General features: G+C 48.9%; 1 protein-coding gene across 2 annotated transcripts in view; it reads left to right on the top strand.

Moving 5' to 3' along the window:
• NKAIN1 (sodium/potassium transporting ATPase interacting 1) overlaps nt 1-17,086 on the top strand; it is a 221,563-nt gene extending 204,477 nt beyond the window's left edge. For both annotated transcript variants that reach the window (XM_090057909.1, XM_090057908.1), the window contains one exon: nt 10,024-17,086. In XM_090057909.1, coding sequence (XP_089914035.1) covers nt 10,024-10,033 — 10 coding nt within the window. In that variant the 3' untranslated portion in view covers nt 10,034-17,086. The remainder of the gene's footprint in view (nt 1-10,023) is intronic.
• The last annotated feature ends 2,693 nt before the right edge of the window (nt 17,087-19,779 follow it).

Here is a 19,779-nt window from a genome sequence, read left to right as displayed (position 1 = left end):
AACAGCTCCATAAAGAGAAAATCCATAGAGTTTACAAAGTGTCCTCTACATGATATGAATTAGCACTAAACCAGCTCTGCGGCACGTCCTGAACAATGTATGACTCAGTGCGGGCTCTGCGAGGACCCTTCCTGGAGACGCAGACCCAGATTCTGCTCGGAGGGGACATGAGTGTCAGAGCAGAGCAAGTCCACTGAAATCAGAAGAGCTCCTCCTGACACCAGCATTACTGTGAGCAGACTCTGGCCCCTGCCTCTAGTGCTAAGCTGAGCAATAAAGAGCAACTCCAGAAGACTAGGGTGCAGTGGGTTTAACTTGTTAATTTCTGGCAGGTTATGTTGCTATGTACTTCCAGTCCTACCGACTTGCAGACGGTTTTTAAAGGCTTATTTCCGATCTGGGCTATCTGAAGGTGATGTTCCTCTGAAGGTGCCCGCCCTCTCCATTCACCAAGTTCCCTAATTCTCCAGAGCTTCAGGTCTCTCCCAAAACCACAGACAATCCAGCTTCCACCTTTTTGGTGTGATGGTGTCCTGATGCAGATGTCTCTGTGGTCTTCAGAGGACACTGAGGATGTGGCCTGGTTTCAAATAAGCATCTCAAATGTAGCCTCTCAGCCAGAGCTGCTGCCGTCTCCCCATATCAGTCACTGCAGCACAGGCACTGCCACTCTGGATCAGACTATTGCTCCGTCTAACCCAGTATTCCCAATTTTCCACAGTAAGTGGCTGTGGGGAAAGCTGCCATGGGGAGTCTTCTTCCAGCCCCTGAGAGCCAGCAACTGATGCAGAAGTTTCCTTCCAAAATGTGCTTGTTAGTAGTTGGACATCCTGGCTCTGTCTGATACGCCCAGCAATGAGCATGTTGCTCAGCACATCAAACAGCCACAGCCTCTTCTCCCATATGCCCAGAGGGGTCTGGTAGCACCGAGAAATATCCTGCCCTCAGTTACCAAGCAGATTTCCCATTGATGGGAGATAGCAGTGCCATGGCACAGTGTAGGCCAGAGAACCACAGGTCCCCCTCTGACCCAATCTGAAGCCTCATGTCACACCAGGGAAACTAAGACAGGAGACGGGAGGTGACTTGCCTGAAGAGGCAAGGATGGAGTCAGGAATAAAATCCAGGAGTCTCACCTCCCAGTCCTCTACTGTCACCACTGAGGCATACTCCCTCCTAGGTTTAGCATCATTTGACCTGCCCCCAAGAGCCCATATCAATATGTAAACAGCTAGATACAGCAACCATGTAACAAAAAAAATGGGAGAGGCTTGATGAGGGATCCCGGGTGCCTTCGATGAAGTTGAATGATTCCTATTTTACATTCACGCTGCATGGAAGATAGTGAGGACTGTATCCTTTCTGTAATAGAGAGAAACCTTACACTATAATAAAATCATTAATTCCCATTTATAACCTAGTTAGGAGACAGGGCAGTGCAACTGGAGTCTCCATAAATCTGAGCGCCAGTGGAGGCGCAGTTTCATTCTGCCTTTGGTCTCTGGGAAGTGCCTTTGTTCAGGCAGACCATGCTGGGCAGAGCACTGGAGGGAGCGGGTTAGCTTCATTTGCTCGCTGCGCACCAGCAGATCTCCGAGCCCATCCCTCCTGTGCCCTGACTGACACCAGACCAAACCAGCAAAGCCAGCAGGGTGTAGTTCAAGTGGCATCTTCAATGCACATGCTTTATGCGGCAACCTGCTGTTCTCTGGGATGCTGAGCCCCAGAGTGAGTGACACACACAGGGGAGACAAAGCTGCTGTTTCCTGTCAGTCGGGCTCTGAACTGCCATGTAGCTGAGCATGGCTTGGCTTTTAGGCTAAGAGAAGCTGCAGGGCAAACCAGTACTGCTTGGGTATGGGGCACGCAGCCCTGAGAATTCAAAGCAAGGGCACTTACTGCTTGCACTGACAGCCTAATCCTATTAGCAATAGCACTGCCAGCCTAATATGAACCCACTACGAGGAGCAGCCAGTCATGCATATCTAAAGAAAGATTTGCATGTTCCCTGTGGGGCTACCCAAAGATACTCTTCTCGCATGAGGAAGACTGCTCCACAGCTCCCCCTGGCACCAGGGTGAATGTTGCAGGGGATTTGCAAATAATGTCTTTGAAACCTGTAGGCAGATATTGAGGAATTGTTAGCCTGTCTTATAGGGAAACATTAGCTGAATAGTTCCGTGACAGACATTTCTTGTTACAAAGAGCTTTTGACCAAAAACCAAAACAAGCCCAAGATATTTTTTTTCAAGACAAAAATATCTAGGAATGATCATCACCTTTCAGTGGTTTCCAAATAAAGATGTCCTCTTCTGGGGGCTTTTCCCCTTTCTTATCCCCCCTCCCCACTACCCCCTCCTGTTAGTAGTGGGGAAAGTGGGAGGAATAAAAGAAAAAAGGGATGAAAACTGAAAATCAGTGGTGTAACTAGGAGTGGACAAGCAGGGCACCAGCCTCAGGCACCAATTTAGAGGGAGCACAAGAACGGTGACCAGAAGCTGCTTGTTACACCTCTGTCAAAAACAGAAGATTTTTTTGATTCAGTGGCAACAAGAAAATAAAATCCCTGAAAAATTTCCAACAAGAAATTTTTGGGAGGGGGTGGGGTGGGGGGACCCAGGACCAGGACCCTTTTGTAAGCACTGATGGCCAGCCCTGACCCAGTGCACCTCACTCCTGACCTACTGCCCCCCACCCCAGGCTCCCCATGTGTAGGACAGGGAGGACCCCAAGCTGCCCCTTGTGGGCTGGAAATCTGCCAGCCTGCAAAGGAAAAGCCACCATTTCCTGTTTTTCTCCTTTAAAGGAGAATCCATTTTTAAAGTTTGCTCACAACCCTTTCATATGTTCTTGGGACGCACTTTTGGGTCACGACCCACAGGTTGAGAAATGCTGCACTAGATAATTCAGTCATCCAGAGGCCTCCGGGAGTTCCCCACTGGGAGCCCGAGTGGGCTGCAGCAGTAAGGGAGGTCCGTGGAAGTGCTGTCTCTTTTTCCATGTAGAGGCAGCTGTTCTCCTTCAGTGTGTCTGGGTCTGGGATGTGGCTGTGTCAGACACTTCTCAGGGGTGGCTCCTCTCTCAGACACACAGGAGGCCAATCTCCTAAATGATTACTTTGCATCCGTCTTCCACCTGTCCCAAGGGGTCACCCTGTCAGGTAGGACACAAAGCATCCAGGGGGCAGGAGATGGCCTCTCAATTGATGTGCATCAAGTGAGGGAACGTCTCGGGAGGCTCAACATCCACAAGTCTGTGGGCCTGGATGAAATGCACCCAAGAGTCCTGAAGGAGCTGGTGGACATCATAGCATGCCCTACAGTGAAGATATATGAGAACTTGTGGTGCTCATGAGAGGTACCAGAGCACTGGAAAAGAGCCACCGTGATCCCAATCTTCAAGAAAGGAAGGAAGGAAGAAAGACCCAGGGAATTACAGGCCAATCAGTCTGATGTCCATCCCTGGATGATCCTGAAGAAAATCACCAAGGGATCCATCAGCAGCAGGCTAATGGAAGGCAACTTTCTGAGTGCCAGCCAACACGGCTTTGTTGCTGGAAGGTCTTGCCTGACCAACTTTGTCTCCTCCTATGACCAGGTGACGCATTGCCTGGACAAGGGAAATGAGATTGATGTCATGGATCTGGATTTCAAAAAGGCCTTTGACTTCGTCTCCCACAATGTCCTCATGGCTAAACTGGAGGGACCATGGCCTCGAGCATCTCATGGTTCAGTGGCTGGGGAACTGGCTCCAGGGCCAGACCCGAAGCGTATTAGTTAATGGGAGCAAGTCAACATGGCGCGAGGTGACTAGTGGTGTCTCTCAGGGCTTGGTACTTGGGCCAATACTCTTCAACATCTCCATTAATGATCTGAATTCAGGTGTGAGATGTGAACTGGCAAAATTTGCAGACAACACTTAACTATGGGGGAAGGCAGTCACACTGGAGGACAGGTTGGGGATAGAGGCTGACCTGAACAGGCTCACAGGGTGGGGGGACCAAAACCTGATGGCATTTAATGCAGAGAAGTGCAGGATGCTCCACCTTGGGAAGAAAAGCCAGCATCATACTCACAGGCTTGGCAGTGCTACGCTCGCTAGCATCATGACCAAAAGGGACTTGGGGGGTCTTGATTGACCACAAAATGAATATGAGCCACCAATGTGATGATGTAGCCAGTAAAGCAAACCAAACTCTGGCTTGCATCCACCAATGCATCTCAAGCAAAACCAGGGACGTCATCCTCCTACTGTACTCTGCCTTAGTGAGGCCACAGCTGGAGTACTGCATCCAGTTTTGGGCCCCCCCCCCCACTTCAGGAGGGATGTGGACACGCTTGAGAGAGTCCAGAGGAGAGCAACCTGTATGGTCAAAGGCCAAGAGAGCAAGCCTTACAAGGAGAGGCTGAAGGGCATGGGACTCTTCAGCCTGGAGAAGAGAAGGCTCAGAGGAGACTTGGTGGCAGCCTATAATTATATAAGGTGGGGGGGGGATCCACCAGGGGAGACTTGGTGGCAGCCTATAATTATATAAGGTGGGGGGGGGATCCACCAGGACCTGGGAGAACAGTTGCTCACCAAGGCTCCCCAAGGGATAACGAGGTCTAAACTTCTGGAAGGCTGATTTAGACTGGACATAAAGAAAAACCAGCACCTACTCTGGACTCATTGAAAAGGTGTTTGAATGCTTATTTTGCTGGGATCATTTGACCCCAACAGACTTCCTGCCTATGGCATGGAGCTGGACTTGATGATCTTGCGAGGTCCCTTCTAGCCCCTAATGTCTATGAGTCTATGAGGAGCAAGGTGAAAAATCTCAGGAGGGAGCAACGGTCATGGCCAGTCTGGATGGTGAAGGAGATTGGCCAGAGAGTGACTGGAGCTGAGAGCATGCAGCTGGGGTCTTGCCTGCCGCTGCCTGTCATATCCTGTTTGATATCCCAGCTCCTGCCACATTGGATGAGGCCATCCATCCAGTCTTTTTAATCTGTCCCGCTCCCTGCTGTGGATCATAGCATTGATCCAACCCATCTGGCTTCTTGCCTTTAGCTTTAGCCAAGCCCTGTTGCTTCTAGGGAAGCCATGCGCCACCCCTCATTAATGCCCCCAGCTGGCTTTGCAAAGCGGCACAGAGATGGATGACATGGGACACCCTTTGTGACCCCTCCAGGGGGGACACACTGGTGCTCTAAAGCTTTAGATTTGATAACTCCAAACTCCGAGGGCTGCACATGCCTCTTGGAGATGCTATGCCCTGTCACCAGCCTGCATTTGGTGAGCTTCCTAGTGGTATAGTTTACCATCCTATGAGTACATTCAGTGTATTAGATAATGCCCAGAACAAAGGGCAGCTGCAGTGGACAAGCAAACTGGTATCCCATGATTGTACCTTGAAAAACATATTTCCTGGGGAGAGGGTCTGTCTTGTAGCCCTGCTCTGCAAAGCAATAGGCCCTGATCCTCTTATGTGCATCTTGTAAAGCTGTGGCAGCTGCTGCAGTCCGGCTCCCTGGGGTGCACCCAGCAGTATGGAAGAAGAGGCGGACGAGCTGGGGGCCATGGCTGTGATGCGCCTGTCGCTTTAACGAGACTGTTGTGGTTCCCTGGGCAGATGCAACACATGAAAGTTACGATCCTCACTTAATTCACTTTCTGCCGAGCAGGTCTGGCAAATTGAGTCCCCATGGATTATTAAGGCAAAATGAATCTGGGGAGAACCCGCAGGCAAACAGAGGCTACCTTAATAGCCTGTGAAATTAAAGCTTCTTATGTAGTTACCAATTAGCTGTAATTGGATTAAAGGCGCAGTGCAGGAGGGTTTCCAACCAGAGCCTTAGAGAAATAAAGATACCACCTTTGCCCCGCTGCCTTGTCCCTCCTGCCCTCGCTCCTGCTATCCTCAGGCCTTTTCCCACAATGACTCCCAGGAATTATCCTGTCCCTCAGTCAGGGCCCATCTGTAGCAGCTCCTGAGGGGCCGGCAGGGTGGCACACGTGACCTGATCAGCAGTCTCAGACCCTGCGGTACCTGCTTGTCCTGTTCCTGCCCTCCTAGAAGCCAGTAGCTTCTCTGCTGCATATTCTGGGGTTCATCAGTGGGTGCCTGGAGTGTGAAATAGAGGAGCAGCCTGTCCCGGGTGCCAGACAAGCACCTGCTTTGCTTCTCCCCTGAGCTGGCTGAGCCTCTTATTCTTCATGCACGCGTACAGCCCCACCTACTCCCCAACTCGCTCACTCACAAACCCCCCACCCCAGCTCACCAGTCTCCTCATGCCAGTGGGCACAGGACCCACACAGGACAGGTTTTCAAGAAGCACCACACATTGGGAGCTGAACTCATGCGTGTAGTTGGGCTGTACCACCCCCTTGTTCTAACAGAAGTAATTTCCCCCCTCTCGAGCTGTGGGGTAGGTGTGCATTTGTGTAACGTGTCTCTGTGTATATGTATGTGAAGGGAGGCTGCATGGGTGTTGTCTTGTCCATAGTAGGCATGAGACTGTTTCTGAGTGACTCGTGTGCAGTCCGCATTTGAATGTGCGTTAACGTGGGCTGAAGGAGAAAATATGTGTTTCTTGAGATGCATCTATTATATTTCATGATCTTCATGCTTGCATGCAGAAAGAAGCACTCCCCTTAATACACACACATGCGCGCGCACGCACGCACACACACACACACTACCCTGCTGTTGTGGGCAGTGTAGGGATATCTGTTGTGATTCATGGTGGAATTTGCTGAAAGAAGTTACAGAACAGCATTTCATGGTCAGAGCCAAAGGCACTGACAGGAGTGAGTGTACAATGAAATGACCTTTCAATCCATTTATCAAAGTGCCGACAGTACCTGTTTCCAGGCAGGTAAAGCCATAATAAAAAATGGAGCAAACAAAGTTGTTCTGCAGCCAAAGCCTTTTAAATAAGTAAATACAGGGATCATTTCCACCTGCTTACTAGGGTAAACTGGGCTTTGATGAACCTTTCCCCACTTTTTCCCCATCTGCCTCCACAGTGCATACACCCTCTTTCCTAACAAGAACCGTTTCTGCAAGAGAGAGCAGCTCACTGCTGCTCTCAAAGCTCTGTCTATGGTAGCCTGTGAGCTAGGTAAGCATCACAACCTTTGCATCATACAGATGGAAAAAACAAATACATTAGGGCACAAGTGTCTGGGGCCCTCATACTACCTGATATCTACTACAGTAAATACCTGGCCCAAGGTCAGTGGCAAGACCAGAAGGAGCACCTAGAAGCCTTGCTTCTAAGTTATTTTAAGCTGGAGCAGGATGCTGCAGGAATAATCTAACGCACAGTAAAGCATCGCCATCTACACATGAATGGGACTTTCTGTGCAGTAAATGAAGCTAATTGGCAGTTTGCTAGTACCAAGAAATACAGGTACTAGATTAGCTGTGCATTAACTACTGCATAGTAGTGCACATGTAGACACTGACTGGAAGCAATTTGCTCCTGATCACCTTGGTAGCAGGGGGCCACGGGGAGGGGAGAGGAGGCGGGGACGTGGCGTGTCCACAGCTCTGGTGTGGAGCTTGGGATCACAGCCCAACTCAGAAGCACTGGCTTGGAACGATGCCCCATGGCCAAATAATAGCAGTGTCATGAGCTCTCCCTGTTTTTTTTGCTGTGGGGACAGGGGAGCTGTCTGTCCCTGCAGCACCAGGCCAGGAACAGAGAGCTGTCCCATGCCCTCACCCCTGCCACTGCCCATGCACTATGCCTCAGTCAGCTCCCACTTCCTGCCTGTGCCGGGGGGAAGCCGGGGATTGAGAAGCGCTGGGACTAGGGGGAACTGCAGGGGGTAAGCAGTGCCGGGAGTAGGGGGAGTCACAGGGTGGGAAGCAGCACCAGGACCACTGGCTTACCTCCCTGTGGCTCCTCTCAGTCCCAGGGAACTGAGCTTTCTTTGTGCCTTCACACTTACAAGTGACACAAGTTTTGCTCTGAACAGTTTGAGGTGCAGTTTCCAGAAACTCCTGTACCTATCTCCTTGAAACTTGGCAGGCTTCATGGCCTCAGCAGGGGCCACCATCCCTGCAGTTTTCACCCCCCTGTGCCTTAACACACACACAACATGAGTTTTGATTTCAAGACTTTGAGGTAGAGTTTCCCAGAACCCCTTGTACCTTTCTCCTTGAAACGTGACAGACTTCATGGCCTCAGAAGGGGCTACTATCTCTGCAAGTTTCATCTGAAGCAGACAGGAAATGGCAAAGTTATAGGCAGTTTCATGCTTCCCCATTATAGCCTATCGGCAAAACGTTGAAACAGTGTTGAAATGAAATGGAACAGCGGTTTTGAAATTAAATGAAACTCAAAACAAAACACTGTCCTGTTGAAACGGCGAAATGAAGGTTGAAACAAAAAGTTGCCATTTTGCACAGCCCTACTGCTCACCCCTCCAGTTCACCCTAAGCCAGCATTGCTCAGCCAGGATCCTGAGCTCCACATGGCTGGGAGTTGTGCCCTGGTTTGGGACAGCTCCCCAGCCCGCACTGCTGCCCAGAGCCCAGGCCTGACCCCCACGCCCTCTGCCACTGGGGGAGCCCGGAGCTCCCTCTGGCTGCTGCAGGGAGGCAGAGTAGGACAAAGGGGCAGGAGCAGCCCTGGACTCAACTGCTCCTGTTGGGAGCAAATTTGCTTCTGATGTGGGTGAATGTGTAGACACATTCCTGGGCACAGTTTACTGCACCTTATTCTATTGTACAGTAACCTTAAGGTTCACTAATTGCACATGTAGACATAGCCAGACTTCTGTAAAATGGAGATAATAGCACTTCTCCTCTCGGGTGTGTAAGGGGAAAGTCTGTGAGGGGCTTGGATGCTAGCAGGGCGTGTATCTCTGTATCCAGAGTAGAAGCCCTGGGCCCCTGCAGAGATCTGTGCATCTTCCAGGAGCAGGTTACAATTTTACGACCTTGATTCCTTGTTCCATTGCTAGGAATCTGCTGGAAGCTGGTGCCATGTTGTGCTGAGTTCAGCTCTAGCCCAGCCCAGAGTAGAGATACCCACATGCTGTGCCACCTCATGCAGATAGTAGTTGTCAGCAATATGGCTCTCCATGATGTAATATACCCTTTGTCTTAACACAGCTTACAAAGAAACAGCTCTTCCCATTCACCCATACCAGTTTGCTGAACCTCTTTGATTTACTCAAGAGCTGACTGTGTGTATCCTCCCTCACAAACTCATTTCTCCTTGTGCCAGGCCCCAGGGTGATGTGTGTGGATCCAGCAGCTGCAGATTAAGTGGCACAAGGGACAGTCAAAGGACAGGAGTGACAAGCTCAAATAACTTTTGCAACCCACTTGAAATGTGTGCGTCACATAGAGAATAACTGCCTGCATCTGCTCCCTGCTAGCAGAGCCCCTCCTTATGCTCAGATGGTAGAAGTCTTTGCTCTGTTACTAAGTCCCACTCTGCTGCAGCGAACCATCCCTGGCTTCTAATCCACAGGCACGGACCACAACGGGCCTGTGTAGCCCAGGAGGCTCTAGACTATTTGGTCAAGGAATTGGCTTGGCAGTAGGCAGCACAGAGGATGGAGCTGGGAGCAGCCCTCACATGAGCAGCAGCAGCTCGGCGACCGAACCTTGTGTCCTTGACTGTGACCCTCCCAGATCCAGGGAAGGAATGGGATAGGTCTCACAGTGACTGAGGCCTGGGGAACAGCAACTCCCTTCCCTCTACCTTTTCCCTGCCTGGAACAGAAGCTCTTTGGGGCAGGCAGGGACTGTCTCAAGCTGTGTTCTTGCACCAATACTGCGTGGGGCTGTTGAGGTGTTACTGAGGTCTAAGCAGCCGTGGGGCCTTTCCCATGTCAGTGAGGGAGAAGAGCTCAGACCTGTGCGTCTGCTTAGTTCCCCGGCCCATCTAGTCGGGGACCTCACCCTGGTCTGTGTCAAACACTAAGAGCACCCGAAGCCCTGTCTGGTTAGGACGTCTCTAGGGGCATTGGTGGCAGTCCTGGACATTTCCCTAACGCTGCACCTGTGGTTTGTTCACCTAGGTCCGGGTAACTCCTCATTTCCTGGAATCTGCCCCCTCTTGGACCTTCGTGGGAGCATGAGGTGGCAGGATGCCCCAAATGACAGCGAACTGTTCTGAAAGCAACAACGAGACCCCGCCGAAGATGGGCGCAGCCCGAGGACTGCACCGAGCCAGCACCCTGGGTTCATCTTGGTTTCCTTTTATGTTCCTTCTGGGCAGTCACACAGTTTTCAGGCACTTGCTGTGACACCAGAAAAAGACACACACATGAACACACGCATACCCGCGTGTCCCACAAACCATCCCACCCAGCTTGAGGGACCAAAAGAGGTATAACAACTCCACCTGCTGGCCAGCGTTCAAATACCACCAGTAGCTTTAACTCCAAGGTGAGGACAGGAGCCGGACAATAGTATTTCCAGGCGGATGGTGAGAAGGTTTGTTCCAAGGAAGAGGTTTATTCAGCAGCGTCTTGATAGGAGTCCTTTGTCATCCAACTGAAAAGTTATGTCAGCTGTTCTATTCTGAACCCCTGGTGCAATGGCTTTGCAGTACGAAAGGGGAGTTTCAGTAGCTAGCATGAAATAGAAATTAATGCATCAAGTATCTGGGATTAAGGCAGAGTGAACCGTGCAAGATGAGGGTAGGTAGGATCTCAAATGACTGTTTTCTTCTTTTTTATTTCTGCCGCGTTTGTATGTGATTAGCGTGACCCTTTTCAGTTTAGATGAGTACCAGTTGGAAAGGCAATGTATGGGGGGCTCGGCAGCCAATTATTCTGCACTTAATGAACTTGGTACTGGGGAGAAAACGACACGCTGCCAAGCAGTTGGCCAGCTGGATGAGCTAATTGCTCCTCACTTTCTCAAAACGGCCACCACGTGGCTTGCAACCCCAAAACACAGCCAGCAGCTACAGTGTTGCCAATTCTCACAACTGTATCACGAGTTTTGGGATGTTTGGTTAGTGTCTTAATGTTCCAGCTTCTGTAATCAAAAGATTGCAGGAAAATCTCAGCTCCCATTTAAAAAAGGAGGAAAAAAATAAAAGAAAGATGTTTCTAATCCTCTGGATGGTAGATAAAAAGCTTGGAAGCATGAAGCGAGCGTGATCTGCTGTTTCATAAAGCAGCTGGCAAAGAAGGAACCCCAAAACTATTATTTTATTTAAAGAAAACAAACTTCATATGATTTTTAAGCCAGTCTCATGATCCTGGGGGACTTAACACATGGTTTTTTGAATACTTGAGTCTGGCAATACTGATGAGCTGCTTCCTATACAGCTATTTAGGGCTTTTTAAAATAGTATAATGAATGTTTTTATTTTAAGTGCCTGAATATAATTTTATCCAGCGCAGTCTGTCCATCCAAGGATAACGTGTTTTTTTTTCCCCAAAGAAGGAGGAAATTCCAAACAGAACAAAACAACCCACAGCCCAGCCCTGCCTGCGTTACAGTAACGATAACCATCATAATAGTGAGGAAACCAAGGTCAATGCTGTGCCTTTAGCTAATGCCGCTGGGCCTTTTGCACAGTATGATGTGAGTGCACAAGATGCTGGATGCTTAGGAAATGTGCTGGATGGACAATCACAAAGTCCCCTGTATATTCATGGACAACACGGCCAGTGCACCTCCCGCCCTGCTGCAGCCAGTGTATCCCACTGCCAGTAGGCATAGATGCCCTGTAGTAGGGAGATGGCTTGTCTGTCTCCAAGGCTAACCTGGCTTCTGGGTTGAGATTACAAACCCATGGGACAGGCAGGGTTTGTCTATAGATGGAGTTGTCCTTGATTCCTGCTTAATCCCATGTGTACATACACTTATTCCAGAATAAGTGAGCCTTGTTCCACTGGGTATGCAAAGGTACTTTTACTCCAGAATTAGAGTCCCTGCGCATGAAGCTGATCAGGATGTCATAGTTAATCTCCAAACCAGAATCCCAGATCCAAAGAACCCCAAACTGTGGAGAAGCTCAGACCCCTTCTGTGTGAAGAATTTAGGCGAAGGAGTAGGGAGGTGCAGAAGTCAGGGGCAGAATACAAGCAGGGAAGAGGTGAAGTGAGCCTAGAAACCACGCAGTCTGCTAAGTGGAGACCAGACACAAAGGGTCTTATCCTTGAGGGGTTGCTTCTTCCCTCAGTGCCTTACCTTCTTGTGGCACGTCGGGGACTTGAACAATCACCCAGCTTAGGAAAGTGATTTGAGTTGCATAGCTAAATAGCACCACGTATGCGATACCGGTGAATAAAATGCTAGTGAGACACTCGGAACATAAGGCCAGGTGTCAGTGGAGAAGCAAATGGCTTCATTAAGTCAGCAGGAAAGAAGCCTCCATCCTGTCCTGTGCACTGGCTGTTGGTGCCACAGCAGGGGCTTTTCTAATGCAGCAAGAACGGCGTGGTGGCTCCCACAACTGGGCTTCCCTGCTGCATAATCACTTCTTCCTCATCTCGTCACTGGTATGAAAGGAAGAAAAGAGGGCCCAGAGCTTTCTGGTGCCTTTTGTAATCACTGCCTAGTCCTCATCACCAAGGCTGTGTCCATGCTAGCAAAACTAGGAGCCGTCATTCCACACCGGCAGTACCAGAGAGCGGGCTCAGGTGTTCCTCCCTCTTTGCTGTCTAAGATGCCCTTCCTTGTGCTCTGACCTGCTCCATCTACCCACACTAATGTTCTCCATCCTGCCCCAGCAGCTCCTGCACAGATGCTTCCCCATGTTGACAGGGAAATAACAATGAGGGAGTTGTCTCTGAGTGTCACATACCAGCAACGAATCTGTCATGCTCAGCAAACTGATTGTGCCAAAACTGTGGGCCAAGTTCTCTTCCACCTATTAGGTAAGTAAGCAAACTTGGGCATCTAAGTGCAATGCTGTTCCACCCTGCTCAAGTCCTTGAAATAATATTAATACAAGAGGTGGGCAGGTCCTCCTCCTCCTTGCTGCTTTTTTGTGACTCAGTCTTCAGGGTCAGACAATGGCGTGTTACAAAAGTAGATGCACTGATGGATATTCAGAGACTTGAACAGCAGGGAAGAGAATCTCACTTCGATGCCTAAATTCACATGGGCCTCTATTAGGTGGAACAGAAGCTGGCCTTATTTCTTTCCACTCACCAGCTGCAATCCTTAGTATAAATTTATTCTTTTCAGTAGAGCTCTGCAAACTTTTTTTCAATGAATAATAAATTTGCTGAAACATGCAGTTTCAGGGGCACTGAAATTATTCGGGAATTCAGCTTGAATTTGGCACAGAGTTTCCAGTCCAAAACAAAAAGGGGGGAGGGCGGGAGGCAGGGGAAGAAACTTAAAAAAAAGGGGGGGGTCAGCCTGAACTGAATTTTTTTCCCCCTCAGTTCAGTGACCAGACTTTAAAATCTATTATTCACACAGCTGTCTCCTGAACACTGCTGAGGTCAGCCTGGATGGAAGGAGAATTACATTTGATTTCTTTTTAACATGCTCCTTCTCCAAGACTGAGACCCTTTTGCATTAAGTTTCCCAAGGAGTGATTTTTGCTTTTTTAGAGCTGCATTACTGGAAAGCCAAAACCAGGGGCTTAGAAAGGAAAAACTGACTGAGCCTGAAGTCCTCCTGCCCGCACAGAGGCACTGGCGTAACAGCATGGGGTGCTGAAAATGTTACAAACGTTTGAGCTGACCTTGCTCAACCCGCTTAAAAGAGACCCTGCCATGCAGGTCAGGCCCCAGATTTGCCCAGCTTTAAAATTCACCAGGGAAATATCTCTGCATTCCAGATATCACCAGGCCACTGAGAAGCTAAGACAAGAAACAACTGCCAGGCTTGTGAGGCAAGTCACAAAGAAGGCCAGGCACGCTGTCCCCATGGGTGACTCATGGCAGGTTCAGCAGTAAGTTTGAGAAGAATCAGGGCACCCCACTAAGCAGAGCCAGGCTGACCTGGGTGAGGGTGTCGAACAGGGAAGTAATTGATACAGCCAGAAGAATCAAGTTCATTTCAGGACAAATGCAAGGAAATCTCTTTTTCCTGCATGGAAAGCGACCTGTCCCTGCAGCTGCACCAAGACCCCCATGCCAGGGGCTCACAGAGCCAGGTCTTTGGTCTGCAAGGAAAGGGATTCCCTCGTCCTGTTTCTCAACAACAGAGAACAAGTCCGAGGCTCTTTGCAAATGATTGGGAAAAGCTGTATGATGCAGCATCCCTCCAGGAGGCTCACTCCGAGTGCTCCTCTCAAGTCGCACTGGGGAAGAGCTCCAGCGAAGCAGCCCATGGCACACTTTCTTCTAGGTCACAGGCAGGGTCCCCAGGGGGAAGCCACTGCCTGGAACGTGCCTACAGGTGTCTGCAGCCCAGGCCCAGATCTGAAGTCAGTGCTGATGAGCAGGGACTGGAGAAAGCTGGGAACCACCTGGGAACAGAGAAGGGATACGTGGTGGACCTTTGCTATTCATTATTCTTTTGGAAACTTTGCCAGCAGCCCTCAGTCTTGTCCCATTTCCCTCCCTTGGCCAGCTTCCATTTCAAGAAACATCTGTCCAAAACAAGCCCAGCTTCCTTAAGCATGTTTTTCTTTGTAAATTCAAGGACTTTCTTTCATGAAAGTGCAAGTCCAGTGACTCAAGCAGCTGTGCCAATTCAACCAGGTACTAAGCATTCAACAGTCCCTGCTGGCACCTGCCCAGCCATGGGTGTCCAGAGGCTACAGCCAAAAGATGAACCATGTGGGTGCGGGAAAGGCAAGGGGAAGGGTAGGGGCTCCCACTCCACAGGGGTGCTGTGTACAGCACTAGGCACACAGCTCTAAGTCCTACCCATACCCAGGCAGGACTAACAGGACAGCTCAGTTCTGCTGCCGGCTTTCGGTGGAAACTCCTGCCTGGATCTGGCTGCCATATGAGGAAAGCCAATTTGCAGCAAATGGCTTCCTGTAAAAAAAACCTGCAGCTGATGCAAATTGCCCAACAACCCATGCTGGATCCTGGTGCATCTCCCACAGCAAAAGAATTGCCCAGCTTAACCACCCATTCCCAGATCCCCCAAGTGGTACAGAAAGCTTCCCCTGAAGCCACTGCTTCTTGCCTCCCTTCAGCTGGTAGGACTCACTGTGACAGTATTAGCATAGGGTGCTGCACTGCAGAGCCAGATGAGGGGTGGGAGGAAGGGAAATGTGGAAAGAGCCTGCTGTCAGAGGTTTTATTTATTAATTGTGCAATGGCTAGCTGCTTAGCGTGGCAGGGCTGAAGAAACAGAATGGCTTGGCTGGGGTAATATTCCTCTTGCTAGAGAAGGAAACAGCCAAGGGTGAAGTTACACATTACACTTAGAGCACACTAAATCTGTGGAGTGTTAAGCAGTGTTAAAATGAGAAAGTGCTGTGAACAGTTGCACATTAAGGGTCAATCCCGTTTCTTCCCTCCATAGCTCTGACTTGCCGCTATGGGGCTGGCAAGCAGAGGCATGGCTAGAAGCCAGGACACCTTGGCTAGTCTATTCCTACTCCGGGGAAGTCGGGAAGGGGACTGGGAGTGCTGCAGATTGCTGGTTTGTCTCTGTGGAGCAGACTGAAGTTCCCCTTAAAGAAGCTAGGTAGCAAGGCCCAGAATTAACCCTTGCCTGAAGTGGCATCATTTTCAGACTCTCAGAGGGCACTTAGCCTGAGTTAACAAGCTTCATTGATCAGACGCTCACATTTTAAGTGCCCTTAGTATGGCCTAAGTGTAATTTCACCTCCAGCGGCAACAAAGGTGAGACTGCTGGACACAGAGAGATGCTCTGGTTCCCTCTGGGTGCTGGCAAGGCCTGGCCTGTCATGCAGTGCAGCAAGGCAAGAGCTGGCTCTGAACCTTCTCCCCACACTGCCAACCCCTTGCTGCAGCAGGACGGGGGACATGCCCCTCCTACCCAGCAGAGTTCAAACCTTTTCAGGCAATAATTTTGAGTCAAAACAGCTGTTTTCTAGTAAATGAATGAAGTCTTTTCCATGGACCCACCTCCCTGTGATGCCAGGGAAAGGCACCCAGATGCTTAGACTGCAATACATGCCCCCCACCCCCGCAACAAGTCAAAGACAGAGTGAGGTGACTGAGCCCTCAGGGGCAGCAATAGGCACATTCAGCCTCCTCGGCCTTGCAGCTGTGCTTCTGCTGCATTGTTCATTTCTTTCCTTCCCCCAGACCTACCCTGAGACCGAGCAGAGCACTGGGGACCAGGTCCACACTGATGTGTAGGTGTCTGAGTCCTATTGGGGTACCTCATGACCTCTGTGGATCTTGCCACTAGGCTCCAGTTCGGGAGAGCCCCGTTGGCATGGCAGACAGCACTCAACACAGGCTTCACATTAAATTCATGTGAAGCACATCATTCAAGTGAAATATGTGCATTTCTGAATTGGGAGTTTAAGTGCATGCTTAACTCCCCACACTGAGGAGCCAAAGCAGATCTTCATATGCTCACAGGGTGCTTGAGTTGAAAGTTTGGCTCAGACACTGTGCTACATTGGGACTTGAAGTAGGGATGTGACCTTCTCCTACATCAGCAACCACATAGAAACTTCCTGGAGGACTGGCTGGATTAGAAACCACCTGATGCAGAAGAGGACATGAATCCGGTCATCTCACCACTGATCTGCTGACAGGAGACCAAGACTGTACCCTAATTGAGGGCAAGAGCCCTGTACTCTTGGCACGTGGTACAGCCAAGACCAACGGCTTTATTCCCTGCTTAAGAAATGGACTAAAACATGGAGGAAGCATTATTCCAGGTTTCAGTGTAAACCTATAAAAAGAACAGAACTCAGCCTCCTACCTGATTTACCATCCACGTGAGGATTTATCTAAGGAAGAAAAATCTGTTGTCATTTAAAATTTGGTAGAAAGAAAGCCCGCTCCCTTCTCCCTCTTTTTAAACTTGACAGATATAGGCACTGGTGCTTTGAGATCTTTTTTCAGTTGGTTTGTTTTTATAAGACTGTATTTGTAATGTGAAATGAGGATTTCTTTTCTATTCTGTAATTATAAAAGTCGAAGAAGTTTCATCCAATGGCTGTTTTGGTTTTGTGTATTTTCATTTCTTGTGCAGTTGAATCGATTAAAAAATGTTGGGTTTTTTGCTTTTTTTTTTCTTTAAGAAAATGCTGCATTCTCTTACTGCTGAGCTAAAGATGGGCCTTTAAGGAAGGGCTCATCCATCTTTTTGTCCTATGTCATTGAGCAGTTCCTTTTAAAGAGACTAAAAAGAGACTTGTAATCACCTCCTGGAACTTCAAGCTGCCATAGCCAATTTATTACCTTTCCCTGCTGTATGTCAACCCAGGTAATTTTGTCCTCTGTAGTATTTAGATCTGAATCATTCCCCCCCCTCGCTAAACAAAAACCAACTTCTTCAGAAATCAATGGTGTCAACTCCCAGTGGTCCAGCTGCAGGAAATTTGAGAAATTATAACTTAAAGGATTTTTAGAAGCACTTAACTATGTGTTTAACTTAAAGTGCTTGCAATACCCCCATGAAAGCCAACGTTAAAAGAAGCCCCATAAGAGTCATAGGCTTAAAGTCTTCCCTGGATCATGGTTATATAAGCAAGTGCTTCTGAGAATCAGCAGAAAGGATGTCTGCAGTGGAAAGGCCAGTGAACCTACATTCCTACAGAGATTACAACAGGGGTGGGCAAAATATGAGCCATGGGCCATATCCTATGTAGTAATTGCTGCTACTGCAGGGGACTTAGACTCTGTGGCTAAGTACAGGCAGTCAAAAAATCCAAGGCTGAATCGATTCAATCGCTGCAGGTTAATCTAAGCTGCATAGTTGGAACCAATAAGCAAGTGAACAGGCATTCATTTTTTATTCCAGAAACGCAGCCACATGCCTACAGTGGGCTAGGCCAGAAGTTGAGGGGCACTAGAGCAGGCCTCTCTGCTTGGCTGGAGAAGGCAACTTGGGACAAGGCTAGCCTACCCACCCTGCAGGGGAAGGTTCACAGGAGCAGTACAAAGCATTCTGGGATACTGGGGTTACCGTGCGTTAACTTGAATCTGGAGGGGGATCTGGGACAGAAGTTGAATAAATTGGTTTACCTTGAATCAGTTAAGTCTGATACTACATCCAACCAGATTTATCTTAAACTGGTTTTGGCTATTTTGAAATCAGTTTATGTGCACTGAACTTATTTTGTGTTACAGATTTTAGGTGGTTTCTCATCACTTATTCCAGTTTGTGTGTAATTTCTGTCCCTGCCTGTGTGTTAAGTGCTGTGCAAACAGTTTGGGGTGGGAGAGGGCATCTACAGAAGTTCACTGGCAAAAGTCTGTATAGTATAGAGACAGATCTACTTATTAGAAATAAAACTTCATTAGAGCATTATCATTATAGAAAGAATCCTTGACAATTAAATAGCTTCTAAGTTGAAAGTTAACGGGATTCAAGATTAAGTGTTAAATTTCAAGGTGGGGAAAAAAATCAGAATTAATACTTCCCCAAAAAGACAAGGAGAAAGGGAGATAGAGAGGATTTACTGAAGTATTTGACTGGATTATGTCTTTTATCCTGACCATCTCCCTAATAAGCTATCAGTGAATATTCTTCAAATTTCCCCAACAGCTCCATGCTTCAATGGAAGCTATATTTTTGAATATAGGATCTGAATTTATGTGGCCTGGCAGTTGGGTCTTCCCATGCATATACAGTGTATAACTGAATGAGAACCAGACTAGAACCTCTTGTGGTCTGTATCAATAGATATGATCTTGCAGTGAAGAAGAGAGATGAAAGTAGTACCCAGCAAGCTACAGACTGCAAACCTAGTTGCGCTGTACGACTAGAGGCAGGCATTACACATAACCCAGCTTAAGTGTTCAGAAACTGATTTAAACCTGTAACAGAACAGACATTTAGTGCACATAAACCAGTCTGAACATGGCCGAAACTGGTTTGAGATAAGCCTGGTTGAATGTAGTATCAGACTTAACTGATTTGGCTCAAACTGGTTTATGCAATGTCCGTCCAGACTCCTTCCTGATTTAACTTAAACCAGAGTCCTCCAGCATCCCAGATGCTTTGCAGCCCTGGGCAGGGCTGGACTGGCCCCTCCCCTCTGCTCCCTGGCTGGAGCTCCAGCAGAGATAGCAGGCACAGTTGCATTTGCCTGTCTTCCCTGTGCCCCCCCGCCCCTTCCTTGCTCAAGCAGGGATTACCCCTCCCCTCTGCCACAGTATGGAGCATAGCCATCATGAGGTATGCTAGCTAATGCTGAAAGGTATCTGTGTAAGACAGACAGGACAGTGTCCACTTAGGGCTTTTTGGAGCTAATCAGCAGGTCAGCTGGTAATGTCCCTCCATTCCTTCCTTGGAAAGAGTTGTTTAAGAAGAGCTTGAACTAATTAGACAGACTTTGATTTTCTGATAGGCTGATAAATGCTCTGTTATCAGTTCTCTGCTGGGCTGGTCAGGAGCAGCGAGGTGGAGGGGAACCCCTCCCTAATCAGAGCATCCTGCTGGCCATGCCCCCCCTCAGTTCAGCAGTGTGCAAGGGAAGGGAGGGATGCTCTAGCACCCCCCCCCACCCAGCATCCAACCTGAGAACTTCAGGCATGTGCCTGCATTTCTTCAGTCCAGAGGGGATGTCTATGTGGTTATAAACCAATTCAACCTAGCCTGATTAGACTAACCTGCAAAGATTAAATCAATTCAGGCTCAGGCTTTTTGGATGTCTGTCCCTCACCTATATGGGCTGTTGTGCTGTCAGCTCCCATAACCTGAGCAGTACCAGGCTAGAAAAATGCATGCCTGGGAGATCCCAG

Source organism: Crocodylus siamensis, chromosome 7, assembly GCF_052110815.1.
Source record: "Crocodylus siamensis isolate JL-2025a chromosome 7, ASM5211081v1, whole genome shotgun sequence".
In the NCBI taxonomy this organism is placed as follows: Eukaryota; Metazoa; Chordata; order Crocodylia; family Crocodylidae; genus Crocodylus; species Crocodylus siamensis.
The sequence above is the reverse complement of the archived record's forward strand: the minus strand, read 5'-3'. Positions and strand labels throughout refer to the sequence as shown.